This window comes from Oryzias melastigma, linkage group LG16, assembly GCF_002922805.2.
Source record: "Oryzias melastigma strain HK-1 linkage group LG16, ASM292280v2, whole genome shotgun sequence".
Classification (NCBI taxonomy): Eukaryota; Metazoa; Chordata; class Actinopteri; order Beloniformes; family Adrianichthyidae; genus Oryzias; species Oryzias melastigma.
This window is the reverse complement of record NC_050527.1, coordinates 23835445-23853409: the sequence shown is the minus strand read 5'-3', so window position 1 is coordinate 23853409 and position 17965 is coordinate 23835445. Positions and strand designations below refer to the sequence as shown.

At 39.6% G+C, this 17965-nt stretch overlaps 1 protein-coding gene across 1 annotated transcript in view; it reads right to left on the bottom strand.

Annotated features, from left to right (window-relative positions):
* Positions 1-13762: 13762 nt before the first annotated feature.
* The window catches only part of sema6e (sema domain, transmembrane domain (TM), and cytoplasmic domain, (semaphorin) 6E), a gene marked incomplete in the record, with an annotated part of 183495 nt that continues 179292 nt past the window's right edge, over positions 13763-17965 (bottom strand). Inside the window, 1 exon segment of the mRNA XM_036215699.1 lies at positions 13763-16296. Within this exon segment, the coding sequence (XP_036071592.1) occupies positions 14981-16296 (1316 nt within the window).

Sequence of the window (17965 nt, the reverse complement as noted above, 5' to 3'; positions counted from 1 at the left end):
TGATGGTTAAAATAAACAGCGCAGACACAGAGGAGGGAGAGCTGCTGACTCTTCTTGGCGGCGTTTTCCGCATGTATTTTTATCTGACCGATAACAAATATGTGGGCAGCCAAACCAGCTCACGCTGCTTAGATTTCCATGTAATTATTAGCGCAACCTTAAACAAATATTTCTTGGTTTTTAAATTGCTTTTTGGCTTCTAATCATGGAAGCAATAGAAGAAAATAGAATCGGATCAAACCGTTTAATAATAGCGGGCCCATTTGGTCCTGCCTGTGTTCTCGTTCAGGCTTTAATGAGCCCTTTTAAATCAACAGATAATGGATGGCAATTTGTGTTGTTCACATCTTGTTGCCATCTCTCACGGTTCAAATTCCACTTAATTGTATCCTCGCGCGCTTCTCTCTCTGGTGGAGATTCAAGACACCGAAACCTGGGATCAGATACGAGCACAAAGAAACCTTCCAGGACCATTGGAGGGGGGTGGGATCCTTTTCTCTCACGTAAAATGAAAACGTTTGTGTGTGTCCCATGACATTTTAAACCTTAGCATGCACTCACTCCCCCCTCCCGCCGGCGGCAGGGATGCAACATACAGCTGAGAAATCCATAGCCATAAATTCTGTTTTGGACTGAGCCTGGAACGAGCCTGTGTTTCCAGACTTCTTTTACATCCTCCGGGCGGGGGGAGAGGTGACGGAGGGACACATGAAAGTGAACCTGGAAGCTCTCAGATCTGTTTGAGGGTTCTGGCTTTTGCTGCAGTGTGCAGATTTTGTGTTGACCCTTTAGGCTCACAGACACACACAGACTAAAGCCAAATCCATGAATGCTTTAAAATACACCAAGCTTGAATAACATTTGATTTTATGAGACTCCCGTCTGAGAAGATTTGCAGCTGTTGATGTTGGAAAAGAACACAAACAAATGTGATATTTTTGGCTTCCTCATTTCATAAAATAGTAATTCCAGTTGTTGTTTGAGGCTGTGTGCATCCATTTTTTTTTATTTTTGCTTTCTTTCACACATAACTCTGAAGCAAATGTATGCACTTTCAATGAAAAGTCCATGTTAAAGAGCGCATATGCACATTTCTGCATTTTAAACTCCCACTTCATGTGTCAACAAGCAAGTTTCTACAACCGTTTTTGGGCTCTCTGTGCAAAACATGCGTCTTTGAAACGTACATTGAAAGTAGTTCAACTTTGACCAATCAGGGATTTCAATTTAGTAGTGACGTGGATGGCGTCATCAAAATTGATCATGGAGGAGGAATTAATAATTTTGTGTCTGGATGGAATCATACAACACCAAGTCTTTCATAATTTGGAATAGAACTATGAAAGAAAAAGCCATTGTTCAAACACATGCGTGGGTAAAGAGTAGAAAAAGAAAAGGAAGAAGAAGCCCCTCCCTATTCATTCGGTGTGAACGTCATATGCAGAAACAAGCTTTAGAATCACAGCATTTCTTTTAATTTAAGTGGGAAAGTTGTTTTTTTTTTTCTTTTTCCAGTTCCAAGAATTTTTGTGGATAAATATAAGCAAGATTTTTGCCTTTATGAAACAGGGAATTGGGTCTTTAAAAAAAAAAAAAAACTAGTTTTCATATGAACTACAGGTCTACAGGTCATTTTGGTTACTATTTTTAAACCTTTTTTTTCCCTCTTAAATGATGCTTTAGATCACTTAACATGATATTTAACTGTATATACAGCTTTCCTTCACTGGTTAGTCCACATACACCAGCTACAGTAGATAGCTGTTACCATGACAACGTATTAAGAGTATTTGGTGAAAAAGTCATTTAAACATGAAATATGATAAGATTAAAGTACTAATTATTGATTTAATTTTTCTTTCTTTCTTAGTTGACCATGGTAGAAGCAGGATATTGGCCTTTGGTGTGAATTGTGGGCAATTCACACACAATGTTTCAAATCTGTAAAAATTAGTTGGTTGAAGAGATTCTGAAAAAGTTTCATATAACTCTCAAAATTGTCATCAAAACCTTTTTTTTTAATCAAACGAGATGAAGATTCAGTTGAGGTGTTTGACAGGATCTAAATCCTGTCTGTGTTAATAAAAGGCTTTCGCCCATCCTCTCTTTGCTGCTAAGACTCCTGGGTAAATTGAGCAGAAACACAGCCGAGCTTCTGGGTACCGCACCTGAAGCTTAGCATAAAGGCAAATTTTCAAATGCAGAAATTGGCTTCTGATCTGAAATGACAAGGTAGACGAGAAGAGCAAAGTCGTCAGAAATCCACTCTGATCCCTCCCACACCTGCAAACGGAGGAAATTCTGTTCCTGTGAATAAAAAGACGGTTGAGATCTGCCAGCATTCACACTCACAGAACAAAAGAAGCTCTGCTGCATTCCAAGAAACCGGGTCTTTGCTGGGGTTCATGGCAGGTGCAACACCCGAATAGACTCGGGAAGAAACAAAAAACAGGCAACAAAACTGAAGAAAACTAAAGGGGGAAAAAGTGCACCTTATTGCAAACAAAACACCAGAAAAGCTTTGAAAACAACATCTTTAGGAGAATCTGACCTGAAAAAAACTAAATACGTCACCAAGAGACAAAACACAAAGGATCAAGAAAACTAAATTTTAAAATCAATTTGATCAACTTTTGCTCTTAAATAATAATAATAAATGTAGAGAAAAAAAAATCACATTTCAAAAGGGAAAAACAACCAAATATATTTAAAACATTAATTATTTTTAAACTAAATGCATCTTATTATATCTTACTTACTGGGTAATTTGTTTTTCTATTTTACAAAACAGTTGCCACATTTTAAGTCATGACTTCCAAAAAACTTGTTTTTTTCAACAAAATAAGGCAGTAAATGGAAGAAAAGTTACTTATGCCTGAGGTTTACTTTGAAATCCTCGAAAAGTTCAGAAAATGTGAAGAGTCTCGGTTTTAAAGACCCACTTTGATCGTCTTTTTGGTCTATTTTCAAATATTTACAGTTTTTAACCAAAATCAAAAAACCTTTGCCGTTTTCTAGGACATAGTTTCTGCAGAGCGGCAGGAGCTCGATAGAAATTCGCAGAACAACCCCGCCCCCTTCCCCACCCCATTGATGCTCACAAATTAACTGTGTTTCAAACATTTTTTGTCCGCTCCCAATTCTCAACAATATAAATAAAGAAATACTCAAAAATGTTATTTTGAGCTTAATTTTCTTTATATACGATCTCCATCATCAGAAAACATGAACATGTTAAAAACACCATCAAAGAAGGTCTTTAAAAACGTGTTTTGTTTTTTTTTGCCATTCAATTATCCTGGAGGAATAAAGGACTGTAAAGATATGGGACTGTTACTTTTAAAACATTTTAATTGAGGATATCATTTGGATTCATTTATATTTGACTCTTGTTAAAAGTTTGACAATTATGAAGTTTTTGGTAGCTTTTATATATATATAACTTTAATTGAGTTTTGGGTTTCGTCAACCTGTTTTCCACCATTCTTTTTTATAATATATGTTCTCTATCATCAGAAAAATGAAGAAATGTAAAAGAAAAAACACCCAAAACGTAATTTGAATCTTTTATGATTTGATGGTGAATTTTGACTCATGTTCTTCCACACAGTAAAACTGGGCCACAGATCCGAGTAAAATCAAAAAGTATGAAGCTGTTTCATGTCACAGATGTTAAAATGTCTCTAAATGTAGCTAAACTGAGTGGAATGAACTTCTCCTGAGGTGTTGCTCACTGTGGTTCTCCTTTGGAGTCACTGATGCTGGGAAGAAGACTGATTTGAAGGAGCACGATGCATCACGCATGTACGGAAACGAGTGTTCACCAAACATCTTCCTGCTTTCTGAGCTGTGGAAGGATTATATAAGTAAGAAAAAGACATGGTGGCAGGCTGTCGGTGTTGGTGGATTTTTCACCGCCTCTGACACGGTGAGAGCTTCTCACCGGCCCTTTGAAGCATTTTCCAGCACAGACGTAATGAATTGTGATGCCAGCTGTCAGCGCGCTGCCAGGGCACAGACACGGAGAATACAGTCATTATTGGTGGATTTCACTGGATTTTTTGTTTCGGGGAGGGGGGGGCAGGCTGGGGGGTGGTGGTGAAGGTGCAAAGGTTACCCTGGAAAAAGCTGACAACACAGAAACACAATTAAAAGCCGACGGAGTCCTCACCCAGACAGATTTAGGGGGAGAGGGCCGTGCATGAACTGTAAATGGAAATGTTTTCTTTTTGTCTGTCAGTCACAGCCGTGTTGGTGCACGAGCGCAGACAAGGTCACAGGCAGTGATTGGATTAGAGGTTAAAATAAAACGGGAATGTCTTTAGGCAGGTTCGATTCAATGCATCAAATAAACAAAGAAACTACTTAACCGTTTAAAGTCTCCCTCCGATGAAAATCATGTTTTTAGAGTTTTTAACATGTATGTGTGGCATCTATCTTATAAAAGAGAACAAGTGTAATAACAAATCATTTTATTTTGGCATTTCTGAGTATTTCTCTTTTTAAGTCTTTGTCAATCAAGTGTGTCAAGTGAGTCTTTGGTGAACTGGAAGGAGAAAGAATCAGGATTTTGGAGGAAGTTCTGTCCATGAAGATCTTCACTTCCTCGTAACAGCTGACATCCGGATCAGAACTATTTGGCTGGATATTCCGACATTGATGGAGATTTTTAGGAAGATTTACACTAGTGAGACACATAGCTATCATAATCAGATGGGAGGGCAGATCAACAGGAAAAATGGCTTAAAAAATTCATAATCATAATAAAAAATTACTGGGAATTTTTTTTTTAATAAAGAAATTGTCATGGGGGACTTTAAGACTTGATGGTCACCTGGAAATCAAAATACCAGCTATCAAAATAGTCAAAAATCATTACAATAAACTTAATCCCGGTGGTTATTTTAATGAATTATGCCCAACTGAATGATTTTTCTGTTTGTTTCTTTTTTTTAACTTGTTCTGTCCAACAGCTGAGCAAACAGATAAGAGCTGAAGGCCTCTTGTGTCAGAAAACTTTAATGTTACAACAGGAGGTTATGAGTCTTCTAACACACAAGGTGTAGGCCTAACCCCTTTTGTAATTGATGGCAAACTTTAGTTTTTCTTGGTTTGTTTTTTTGCATCATTATGATTCAATGGAAACAGTGTAATTGTGAAATTGTGTTTTTTACTTTGACATTTTTAGAATTTTGATAAAGTTTTGCAGGTGTTTCACACCTGATATCAACTTTTTTTCTTTTTTTCCCCCAGAATCCGTCCAGTCCTGTGAGTTCTGATGCTTCATTGTCAGTTTGGTCCCTTCAGTCAGTCAGAGCTGCATAAACTTGAGATTTTTTTTATTTTTTTCTGAGCTTTTGGAAGAGGGAGTAAGAAAAAAAATGACACTTAAGCCACGAGACCGTAACCACACCCACTCATTAAATTAGATCATATAGAAGAAAAAAAACACTTATTTCCCTCACTAAACCATATATAATGTTGGGTGGATTCATTTAATTTCACTTACTCCGTCTCTCCTGGGCAGTCTTGGGCCTGAGCTCCAGAGCTGTCCAGCTCCTCGGGGAAATCACTCCAGTGATGGAAAGCAGTGAAACAAATGGACGCGTGGCAGGATGAGTCTCCTCAGGAGCTGCAGGATTCCAACAAGAACCAAAGCTGAAGTCATGTCAGGAAACTAAATGAAGCTGCAGCCTCACCACAACAGGGATCCTCCTCCCCCAGCGGTGCAGAAACCTGTTCAGCAGTCTAACAGACGCTGCAGACACCTCCCTGTTGTCAAGAAACACCACAAACAGAACACACCATTCCTCAGAGACTCAACACTAAACTCTGTTCCAAGATTCAATCTGTTTAAAAGAAGTGGAAGATTAAAAAACTGTCACCTGGACTTGGTTTATCACTCAATGTATTTATTCATTTTTACTACTTTGATGGAATCAACCTGGACGGATGAGAGGCTACACATGCATTAAGTTTCACCTCAAATTTAAATGCTAATTAACAATTAAACTTAAAAAAGATCAGTTTGAGTGATAAGTTAGCTTGTTTTTTGTGAATCTACATGTTTAAAAAAATCGAATACTTTTTCATTGTGCATGTAAGAATGTTGTTTCTTTAAAAGTAGCTTTCCCTTAAAAATTTTTTTTCAAAAAAAGAAGAGAGGAATAGTATAATTTGAGAGGTATTTTCATGTTTCATGCAGAAGAACTCAAGTGAAACAAAAATATGTCTTAAAAAATATTGGAATTATTTGGATAAAAATCTTAAATTTGTAATTTCTGTGAAAAAACATAGATTACTGTAAAAAAAAATGTCAAATAGCCAGTATGTATATTGTATACTGTGTTAGTGAATATGTATGTATTTGCATGTGCATATATACTGTATGTGTATGTTTGTTATCTAAACATACGTGTATTTGGTTAAAGAGGATAAAAAATGTTATTTTTGTCACGATGGATGACATATATAAAATTATGACTAAAACTGCATTTCTGAGTATTTCTTTACTCAAATCATGTTGGATTAGGAGCAGATGAAAACCCACTGTCTGATAAAACTCTAGTTTGTGACGCAGCAACTGACATGGGCGGGGCCAAAGTTTGTCTAAACTGTACAGATGGATTGTTCTGATTCTGAGTTTTTTTTTTTTTTTGCTATGTTAATGTCTTGGGCCTGTGAGGTGCTATAAGCTAGCCGGAGAGAGTGTAAACAAAGGGATGATGGGAAAATTAGCTAGGCTAACTTCTGCTGCAGAAATTTTGTTTTAATTTTGGCTAAAAGGTGCATAATTATAGTTTAACGACCAGCGAGAACGATTTTACGATAAAAAATATAGTTGGAGTGGGACATTAAAGCCTAATTTCCACTGAGCGGTCTCGTACGGAAGGAGTAGTTTGGGACATACCAGTTAATTTTAGTGTTTTCTCTCAGTTAAGCCTCGTTTCCACTCAGTGGTTTGTTTTCATGGCGCATGTGTGGTGTAGAGCGCTAGCATGTAATTGTAATGTGATTAGAAAAGCATCAACAATGGAGGTCATCCAGCAGCTCGTCTTCTTCTTGCTTTACTTCTGGTACTTTTTCCTTTTATTTTTCCTTTTATTGAAGTAATAAACTGGCCAATCAGATACCTCAATGAAGGTATTTGGTCACACGTTAAATGATTTTCCCGAACCTGCTTTCAAGTGGTAGGGGTGTGGGCTTCCAACAAGCTCACTCCTGATTGGTGGGAGAAATTTTCATAGAAACGATGACTCAGACCGACTCGGACCAATCACTGTTTACTGATGTCGTCTGGCTTCAACATGGCGGCATCCATATAATGGAAAAATGGCGACTGAATTGACTTCACTTGCCGAAAGTAAGTAATTTACAGTGGGTGATGTCACACTCACTCGGTCCAGTTCTTGAATACAGCCAATGGTGTGCACTAAATTCTTTAATAATCATGATACTTTAGTCCTTAGTGGCTAATGTTTATTATTGTTTTAAAGTAGTAAATGTGAAGTTTTAGGAACTAAATAACCTCCACTTTAATCTACAAAATTAGCCCCTCCCTCCTCCAAATGAATAGACTCACTCCAATAGTTTCTGGTTTTCCAGCCACATCAGTTTTCTTTGATAACAGTCTCTGTCCTTCATCTGTTTTTTGGTTCCATCCTCCAATAAAAACTGAGGTGCTTTATGAAAATCGAAGCTTTTTTCACAAAACCTCATTTCCTCCTCTCCTGACGGCCTCGGATTTTTGGGTAGCAGGCGTTTTCCTGAGATTTAGGAATTGCACGGCCTGACAGAGGGGGTCAGAGTGTCACCTCTCCTGCTGAAATCAGCTCTCTTAGCTGCAGGTGGTGATCCCTCTCTGCCGCTCTGACCTTTTTCACTTTACGCTGTCATATTCTTTGTGCTGAGTCTGGACTTTGCCGAGCTGAGCGGACTCAGGCAAGCTTTCTTCTCATCAAAAGCTTTACACTCTATTCTTACACACTATATGTATTTGTGTTATTTACGTATTAGGAAAAATCCCCAATCCGATCCATAAAACTCACAGAATACAAGAAAAGCATCGTCAACACCACAGTAATCAGTTCCATTAGGAACAGTCATTCATCATTAGCAGCTTTTGAAGCAGAAATGTGAAAACAGGCTTGAAAAGTCCAACATTTCTGACACCGGACCATCGACAAGTGTTTGTCTGGGATCCATCAAACATATTGTGGCTAATTGGCGTCCATTATCCAGCTCGGGTTCGATCTGTACTCCAGCAAACACGGCAGTCTCCCAGCTACCACTTCTCCATGTGATGCGCAGCTATGAACTCTCACAAACACCGGCATGATTATCTAATGGACTCCAGGGAGCATAATTACATAAACCGATCAATACCTCCTCATTAGGAGAACTGTTTCAGTTAAAAAGGTCAATCTCAACACTCACCAGAGTCCTTTCACTGTAAGTCATTATTTTCACTTCAGCACAAAAACGGGTTTATCCATCAGCCTCGGCGCTTTCACAGAGACAGGACACCTCTGATCAGGACGTCGTGCTGCTCCAAAGATCCGTCTCGTAGCTGCCGTTGGTTACATCTGCACCAACCCTGCAGAGCAACCTCTAATGAGTTCAGCAGAAAGCTCAAAGATAATGCACAATCAATTTTCTGTCCAAGAAGAAAACAACTGGAGACTTTAAACAAACAGATTTAAATGTTATTACATGCTACAATATGATCTTTGAAAATCCAGTTTGCATTGTCATGAATCTGGTTGGAATGACCTGGGGGCTCACGCCGCCACGTGTCCACCTCGTTCATCACTGCTACCATGTAACAGCTCGGAGCAGAATTATGAGTCCATGTGAGTCACCATCTGAACTGAAGCTTTAACACTCCAAAGCATCGCTGTCTGGTAAAGGACACCTTTGAAAAGAGCATCTGCAGAACAACTGAGCCTCAAAACCTGCTGAAACATTCTAATGAAAAACCTTTTGGAGACCAGTGTGGTGTACAGCAGCAGACTCTACTCGTCTCATTATCTGCAAGGTAGTGACTAAACATTGTGTTTATTCTCAGCAAACTACAACATGTTTTGTGGAAACGACAAAGAAAAAGAACTGCCTGCTCAGTTAGAGGGCAGCTGCATCAACACTCATGTTCTGGAATAATTCAGGTCTAAATGTTTAAATGTGTGAATAAATCCAAAGTTTTAATTGGTTTAATAAATCCCTAGAATGCTTAAAAATAAAGCAGATAGTAGCATTTAGAAAATGTCTTAATGGTGACATGATTTTTGGGAATGAAGCTGCACTATTCAGAACAGGGTTCCCCTGAGATGCATTCAAAAAAGTTTGGCGAATTAGAAAGAAAACTTCTTTAATCAGCTGTATAATTGCAGTACCGCACAAAAGTTGTGAGAAAGTACACTATAAAGAACAACATTAATTTTACTTTTACCTCAAAAAATGGATTAAACAATTTGCACTTTATTTATTTGAACAAATTTATACGGAGTCCTGGACATAAAATTGAATAATAAAAAAAAGAAAATATTTCCTCAAGTTTGGATTTTGTGAGGACAAATTAACGTTTTGTGTGGATAAATTAATCATTTGTGTCCACAAATTAGCATTTGCGTGCACAAGTTAATAATCTGGGCAAATGGTTCCCTAAACTTAGCATTTTGTGTGCACAAGCTAGCATTTTGTGCAAATTGTTCCCTCAAGTTAGCATTTTGTGTGGACAAATTACTATTTCTTTTGCACAGGTAAGCAATTTGTGTCCACACATTAGCATTTTGTATGCACAAGTTGGCATTTTTAGCTTACAAATTAATTTCTTGTGCACAGATAATTCTAATTTGAGCGCATAAAATGAAAATTTGCAAATGCAAAAAATATCCTTTTAAGGACAAAATGCTACATTGAGAGAAACATGTATTTTTTAGCGTCATGTCCAGGTACATTTCTTTCAAAAATGTGTGTAAAAAACACCGTAACTCAACAGCTAAAAAATAATCAGTTACCATACTAAATAAAACTCCACTTTTTTGTGCAAAAATGCCCTTGCCACAAAAAAATAAATAAAACATTGCCAGTGTAAAACAGCGTATTTTGCAAATATTATTTTAATTATTGAAAAAAAAGAGATTTTAATATTTGTTAACTTCAGTGACAGAATACACATTGTCCCATCCTAAAAAAAAACAAAAGGAAAAAAAATGCTCTGACTTTATACATATATAAGTAGTTTATATTTAAAAATGTATTATATTTACAGTATATTAATAAATCTGTAGGGTTTTTCCTAATTTAAATATTTTTTGTTTATATTTAGTTGTTGACAATTTCTGAGGGTCAGGATAGCACATTCGGGTAAATTTTATGTGTTTGTATATATACATACATACATATACATTTTATATATATATTACAACAAATCAGAGCCGTGGTCTCAACATCAGTGTGTCCGGGATGAAGAGACATAAAGATGTGAGAAGGTCTACAATCTATGATAATCTGAGGTTATCAAGTTATTTCGGAAAATCTTACCAGGCAATTCATTAAGTGTGAAGAATTGATGCTGTTTTGAAGGTAAACGGTGGTCACGCCAAATATTGATTTAGATTTCTCTTTACTTCGTTCTCTGCATTTTTTTTAGATTGGTGAAAATAAATGATTAACACCTCAATTTTTTACATTTTGTTTAAAACTTGTTTGTTTAAATCTTTTGCACAGTAGTGTAGGTATTTTGCATTAAGTCACATAAATAGTATAAAAACGTATAAAAAAAGGTGCATACAGAACACTTTGTTTAAAAACTACGTACAAATCCAGGATTAAATTTCTGAGATTAAAATCATAACTAATGTTTGTTCAATTTTCTAATCCTAGCTGGATCGATTCATTTCCATCATGAGACTTTTCTTAAAATTCTGAATAAAAAGAAATGCATATTTTATGTATTTTTGAATCCTTTTTACTCAGCAAAGCAAACAGAATGACGTTATAAAACCCTAACCCTGATAATATCCAGTATCGACGTGTGCAGATGCAGAATATTGCAATTGGAAAGTATTGATTTTCAACTTAAGAATATGGATGATAGCGAAAATTACAACAACACAGAATCTATAACAGAGAAAAACATACATTCAATTTAAAAGTATAAACTCACCATTGATCTAAAATCAGCTGTAGTGTTAAAGGCTCCATGCTGCTCTGTCTGCATTTTTTTGGAGTTTAAATGAAATTTACTAAAATAAAGTTGACAGAAATGATCAGGAGTTGGCCGGTCTCACATCAGGAGGCTCAAAATCTCTTCTTTATGACCTTAAAACAGATGCTTATACATGTTCATCAAGTACTTTCAGACATTTAGCAGAGACACATGCTTCATGTTTTTAATTGGATTTATTCCTAGTATAAGAGACATACAATGGTATTCTGAGACCAAATTCATAGTAAGTCAAGGTAAAGCTGGAAATTAAAGAGAAAAATATAATAATAATCAATGAAACCCCATCCAGAGAGAATGTATTTACACCAAATCAAATCCTGACACACTGATCCTTCAGAGGAAACTTTCCCCTAATTCCATTTAATCTGTGACCAGCAGATTAAGAAAACCAAATAACACTTTAAAACTGCAGCCTCCACAATTCTTCTTTAAAAATATTGTTTTCTCTAATTTGGAAACATATGTCATTTCTTCTTCTCTGACCAACACTGATCATCTACAGTTTTCCTCATTTAAATGCTGGAAAAAACATGAACAGTAAATGTTATAAGCAGATCGAATGAGCTCTGGGAGATTTTGGCCGAATATCATTTTCAGCTACAGTAAACAATGCTAAGCTGTTTTCACAGAATTGATCACGCTTCCAGTCAACCGCAGCCAAAGTGACTCTTCTGAAAGCGCAACAGAGGCGAGATAATTTTTACGAGATAATGTCTCAGAAAGAGAGAGAGCTGGCTGGCATCGACGTCCCTGAGGGAAACCCTCAGAAGACAGAAACATTTGGATTTGGAGCCACCATCCCAAGAATCAATCCGGGGAACAACAGTTCATTGCACTTCTCATGTTTCCTCTCTTGTTTGGAAAGCTGACACTTGGTGTCAGACGACGGTCTGAGCCTACAAGAGTAACAATTGAAGGACAACCAGGAATCAATTGCTTTCAATTTTTTTTTCCTCCAAGGTAAGAGGCCTGTTCTGCAATAGTAATAGATCTACAGAGGATGGGTTCAGAGGACTTGTGGATTCTTAGAAAAAAAGGAGGAACAATAGAACATAAAGGGACATTTCTGAACGCTTGTAGTCTCAGGCGGTGCACAAGCTTTTGCCAAAGCTTTCCCAAAACATTTGAAGTCTCACACTCTTGGGATGAAAAGAAATAAAATCCAATGAAGAGTTTTATTCCAAAATGTGGATCATTTATATCTTTACGGCATAAGCAGGATCTGCCACAACCAGCTGGTTTTCTAATCTGTATTCAGCCAATGATGATCTACAGAATACTCAGGTTGAGGTAAAACAACATAACAAGAAAGTCATAGATCTCTATGACACAGTTTGGGCAGTATTTTACTTTTTTCAAAACTGTATTTCATCTTTTGATTATTTAAAAGTAGAAACCCAGACAGCAAGGCCAAACGGGCCCCATATGGTTTAAAAGTGGGCAGAAAATGAGGGTCCCGATTGGGTTTGTCTACAGTTTCTGTGGTGGCCCCACCTGTGTTCGCCCACATTGACTTAAGTGGGGATTGAGTGGATTAGCCTGCTATGCTAGCAAACTGCCAAGTGGAGAGCGTAGCAAGCTAGTGAGAGCCACTGCAGCATGCTAGCAAGCGCCACTGTAGCATGCTAGCAAGCACCACTGTAGCAAGCTAGCGAGTGCCACTGTAGCATGTTAGCAAGCGCCATTGTAGCATGCTAGCAAGCACCACTGTAGCAAGCTAGCGAGTGCCACTGTAGTATGCTAGCAAGCTCCACTGTAGCAAGCTAGCGAGCGCCACTGTAGCATGCTAGCAAGTGCCACTGTAGCATGTTAGCAAGCTCCACTGTAGTATGCTAGCAAGCTCCACTGTAGCTAGCTAGCAAACTCCACTGTAGCATGCTAGTAGCAAGCTCCACTGTAGCATGTTAGCAAGCTCCACTGTAACAAGGTAGTGAGGGCCACTGTAGTATGCTAGCAAACTCCACTGTAGCAAGCTAGCAAGCACCACTGTAGCAAGCTAGCGAGCTCCACTGCAGCAAGCTAGTAAGCTCCACTGTAGCATGCTAGCAAGCTCCACTGTAGTATGCTAGCAAGCTTCGGTGTTGCAAGCTAGCGAGCTCCACTGTAGCAAGCTTGTGAGCGCCACTGTAGCATGCTAGCAAGCTCCAATGTAGCAAGCACCACTGTAGCATGCTAGCAAGCTCCGCTGTAGCAAGCTAGTGAGCTCCACTGTAGGATGCTAGCAAGCTCCGCTGTAGCAAGCTAGTGAGCTCCACTGTAGCATGCTAGCAAGCTCCGCTGAAGCAAGCTAGTGAGCTCCACTGTAGGATGCTAGCATGCTCCAACGTATTGACCCAGCAAGCTTCGCTGTCCACCAGGCAGCTGAATAACATAGCAAGCTAACCCACTGAATCTCCACTTAAGCCAATGTGGGCAAACACAGGTGAGGCAACCACAGAAAGTGCAGACAAACCCAACCGGGGCCCACATTTTCTGCCCACTTTTAAACTATGTGGGGTCCACTTGGCCTTGCTGGCTGGGACATTTGTAAAAACAAATGTACCTGTACATTCAACAAGACGTAACATGATATATTTTTATTATTGGTGGCAAATATCTAAATAATATAAAAATAAAAACTGTTTCTGGAATAAAACTCTTCCAATATGCAATACTGGATGACACATACTAACGACTAGAAAGTTGAACACCTACAATATACTGTAGCATAGTAGCCATCTGAGCCCCTTGCACAGCCCCCTGCCCCCATGTCACACACTATTATTAAATAAGGCACACATTTACACATACAGTTAAAATTTGGCTAGTACTTATTCTTTTATTTACAACCAATAATCACAAAGTTATTTGTAACAACTGCAGTCTGTTCTGTTCATATTCAGGTCTATGGTTTCCTCATCAGGTCCAAAACATCTCTGAACTCGTGATTCGAACAGAACTACTCTGGAGGAACTTCGACGGACCCGAGTTAGTCATTTACAACCTGGTTTGGGTTGAAAGGAGAGGAGAGAACGGAGTTGAGAAAAGGCAAGTTTAGCTGCGTTCTTGAAGTATCGCCTTTCGTTGACTCAGCCAGAACTAAATGCTGTAAGTCAAGAGAGAAACTGCTGGGATGGCGTTGGTGTGATGTCTCTTTGGGATAGTTTGACATGCCCAAAGATGAGAGAGTATAGTAAGGCAAAGACAGAACTACTTTCAGGGGAATCGCTGACTTTCACCACAGGCTACACATACTGCATATGTATATGTATACATATACGGTGTGGATAAAAACACACATGTATATACACACACATGCATAATATAAACACATTCAAGGGAGGGGTTGGCGGTGACTTGATACAAACACTACATCGGAAAAGGTTAAGCAAAAAGCATGAAGTGAAGAGGTGCAGGAGGCTTCGGCTTCCGAGTCTTTGAGATGACCGGTGAGTCCGATTTCGTCCAACATCAGCTTGCATTGTAAATCCACATTGAGGACATTGGCAGCCTTATATAAGGAGGTGGCGTCACGCCATCCAAGTCAGCAGTTTGTTATTAAGCGAGTCGCTGAACAATACCAATATGGTACAAAGATATTTGTCGGACAAAAACATCAGAAAAAGAAAAAGTTTGGTTGAGGCTTGTGTCCACAGTGAGACTGGATGCCACACAAGTTGGCTGTGTTTTCTGGTGAAAGTCTAGTAGTGAACCTCAAGAGTTTCTTAAAGATGACACTATGAGGGAAACCCCCTCGAGTCCTTGAGCCCCTCAGTAGTTGTACTTTCCTTGTTCATTGACTGGAGAAGTGGCCGGTATGAACAGTGGCTTAGGAGGGACATCGGGCTTGAGAGAGGACGCCCGGCGGATGATGGCCCCCCTGTGCTGGACTTCCTGCTCCCCGTTGTAGCTGTGCTGACGTTGTAGGTACCCACTGGGGATGAGAGGATAGTGAACCTCGCAAGTGCTGCCTGTTGAGTTCATTCTAGCCAAAATCGGAGGCTGATGGGGGCCACCGTTTCGTTGGCTGAAACTGTGCTGGCGGGGAATCATTCCTCCCGCCCCTCCCACTGCGCCTACATTGGGCATTTTAGTGGCTGCGGCAATCAGCGAGTGCCGCTGGGAAGAGTGCCTCCTCTCCAGGGTGGACTGATGGTGCGGGGGGATGTCGGGAGGAACGTCCATGCGGCGGGTCAGACTGTCCCGGGGTAACGTGGAGGAGCTGTAGTATGGCGCAGATTCCGTCTCTGGAATCTGAGGTTGAACTCTGTTGGCAAAAGCCAGCTGTCCTCCACCGCCGCTGGCCATCAGCCCTGACGGACTCATCAACTGGGCGTGCTTGCTACCGCTGGCTTCGTGGATGTGTTTCAGGAGCTCATCCAGAGAAGTCACCTCCATCACATTCTGGGGGTAACCAGGGTAGGGTTGAGATAAGACGCGCTCAGAATTGTGGATTTTGCGCTCCTCTGGATGGAGGAGACCGGCTACTGGCTGTCCATTGGACAGACCGTGTGAGTAGGGGAAGACCTGCTGGTGGAGGAGGCTTGAACTGGGTCTAGAGCTGATGTTATGTGGCTTTGGCTCCTTGGCATTGTTGCAGTTCTGGTTCTTCTCCCACTGGTTCTTGAAGGCTTTCATGCTCTTAATGGGCAGCTCTGGAGTTGAGTCTGGCGTAGGCAAACCAGAGAGCTCTGAAGAGTGGTGCACGTGGTGATGGTGGGGATGGACCAGGTCCCCCATCGTCATTCCATGATGGCCATTCCTCCTCTGTGGGTGGTGCTCCTTGCTGCTGGTGAAGAAAGAGTTGTAGATCTTTGGAGACGACACTTCCAGCTTGTCTTCCTTACTCTGGCTGTCTAAAAGCCCATTGAGCTTGGCCAAACTGCGGAGGGACAGAGCATGAGGGATGGGAGTTTCAGGGTCTTTTGGCAACTTCTTGGTCTTGTGGCCCGTGTAGTTGCAATAGCACGAGACCAAAAAGCCAGAGAGGACAGCTCCGAGGACAAAGGCCACCAAAACACAAGCGATCAGGAGGGTGTAATGGACGCTGTGGTTGGCCCGCTCCAGCTCCGGAGGTCGTCTCACACCTTCAAAAGAGAAAAAAGATAAACACAAGTATTTTAGTGCTTTTCTGGCAGAGCAAGTGGAGAAAAAAAAACACATTTTCAAGAGCTAGCATAGGTCAAGCAGCAGTTAGTACAGATAAGTTGTGTTTACAAGAACTTTAATAGCAGGAAAACAGAACAGTGGAAGTGTTTGAACTCTTTTTTGGCCTCCTATCCTTCTTCTGTTAATGGATCAATACAGTCTTTCTTTGAAGGACATGCTTTGGCTTAGACTGGCAGAGGCCAAGAGCTCCCCAGTCAGCAAGAAATCTGTTCTGAAAGAGTTAAAGCTTTAAATATTGATGGAGCGCAGCAGGATCCTGATGTCATTTCCACAAGCTCTGCTTTCCAAAGCTGGGATCATGGGCGGCAGCACTTGCCACGGCCAACGAGCCAAAAATAACAGGTCTCTCCAATTGCTCACAGAGTGCGACGCCTTTGCCAACATGGGTTTAAATGAGCCTGTCGTCTTTTTTTTTTTTTTTTCACAATTAAGCCGAGGGGGACACGGTGTGCTGCGGCGCAGTGAAAACTCCGCGGAGGAGGCAAATGTAGCATGTTAAGTGTCCTCAGGTGTTGTGACCCTTGCTCTGTGTTTGCTTAATGACATGTAAAGAGTGAAATCTGCCACATTTCGTAATCAGACCTCATTTGCAAAAAAGGCTGCTGCCATCTGTGGTGTCAGACTCTTCTTTCTGCTCTTAATGACAGTTTGTGAGAAAACTGATGAGACTGTGAGGCGGCTCAATCAGCTGCGCCGAGGAGGGAGGAACGAATGCAGATGCTTCAGGAAAGCAGCAAAAATAATGCCTTCGCTACACTAATGAAATGTTTCAAATAACAATAAACAAGTCAATACAAGCTTACATTTAATGTTCACTGTATTTTTTATTTAATTTAAACACCAAAAACAACTTTTTGAAGTCAATTCCAATAAGTAACTGTTAAGAAAATATTTTTTCATGCAATTTGATGACTACTTCAATCATTCTGTGGACCAAAAAACCCCTAAAATAACAATTTCTTTCGACAAAAACGTTTTTGAGGAATCAAAATAGTTGTATATTTTTTAAGAAGCTGAACAAAAAGTGGTTGTTTTTAGGAGCATTTTAGTATCCGGACACATTTGGTAAAAAATAAATAGAAAATCTAAACCATAAAGAATTAGCTTTTAATTTGAAAGGATTAAGCAAAACTTTACAGATTTCACCATGGGTGCAGATAAAATCCATTCGACAATATATCACGATATTTTGTTTGGCGATACTTGAATCAATTTAAAATGCATGAGCATCTTTTACTTTTGTTTTCCATCTAAATCCCTGACAACTAGTTGGCAGCACAGCTCACTGAGCCTCTTTGAGCCGCTCTACACTGCAACCAAAACAACAACAAGATCTTGCAAGATTGAGTTGTTAAATATTCAGTCAGCCTTGTGGTTTTTGTTGGTATGAGATACTACTAAGTTTGTTCTTGGGATATATCACAGTATGTATCACTTAGATTTCACTAAAATTTACACAACAGCTATGGAAGTGTAAAAAAAAAACTGCAAATCTTTGTCAGGTATGACAGCTTGTAAGCCTTTTTTTGGATGAGATTTTTATTTCTCTTCCTTCTGTAAGGAAGCTGTAAGCATTTTGACACTGGG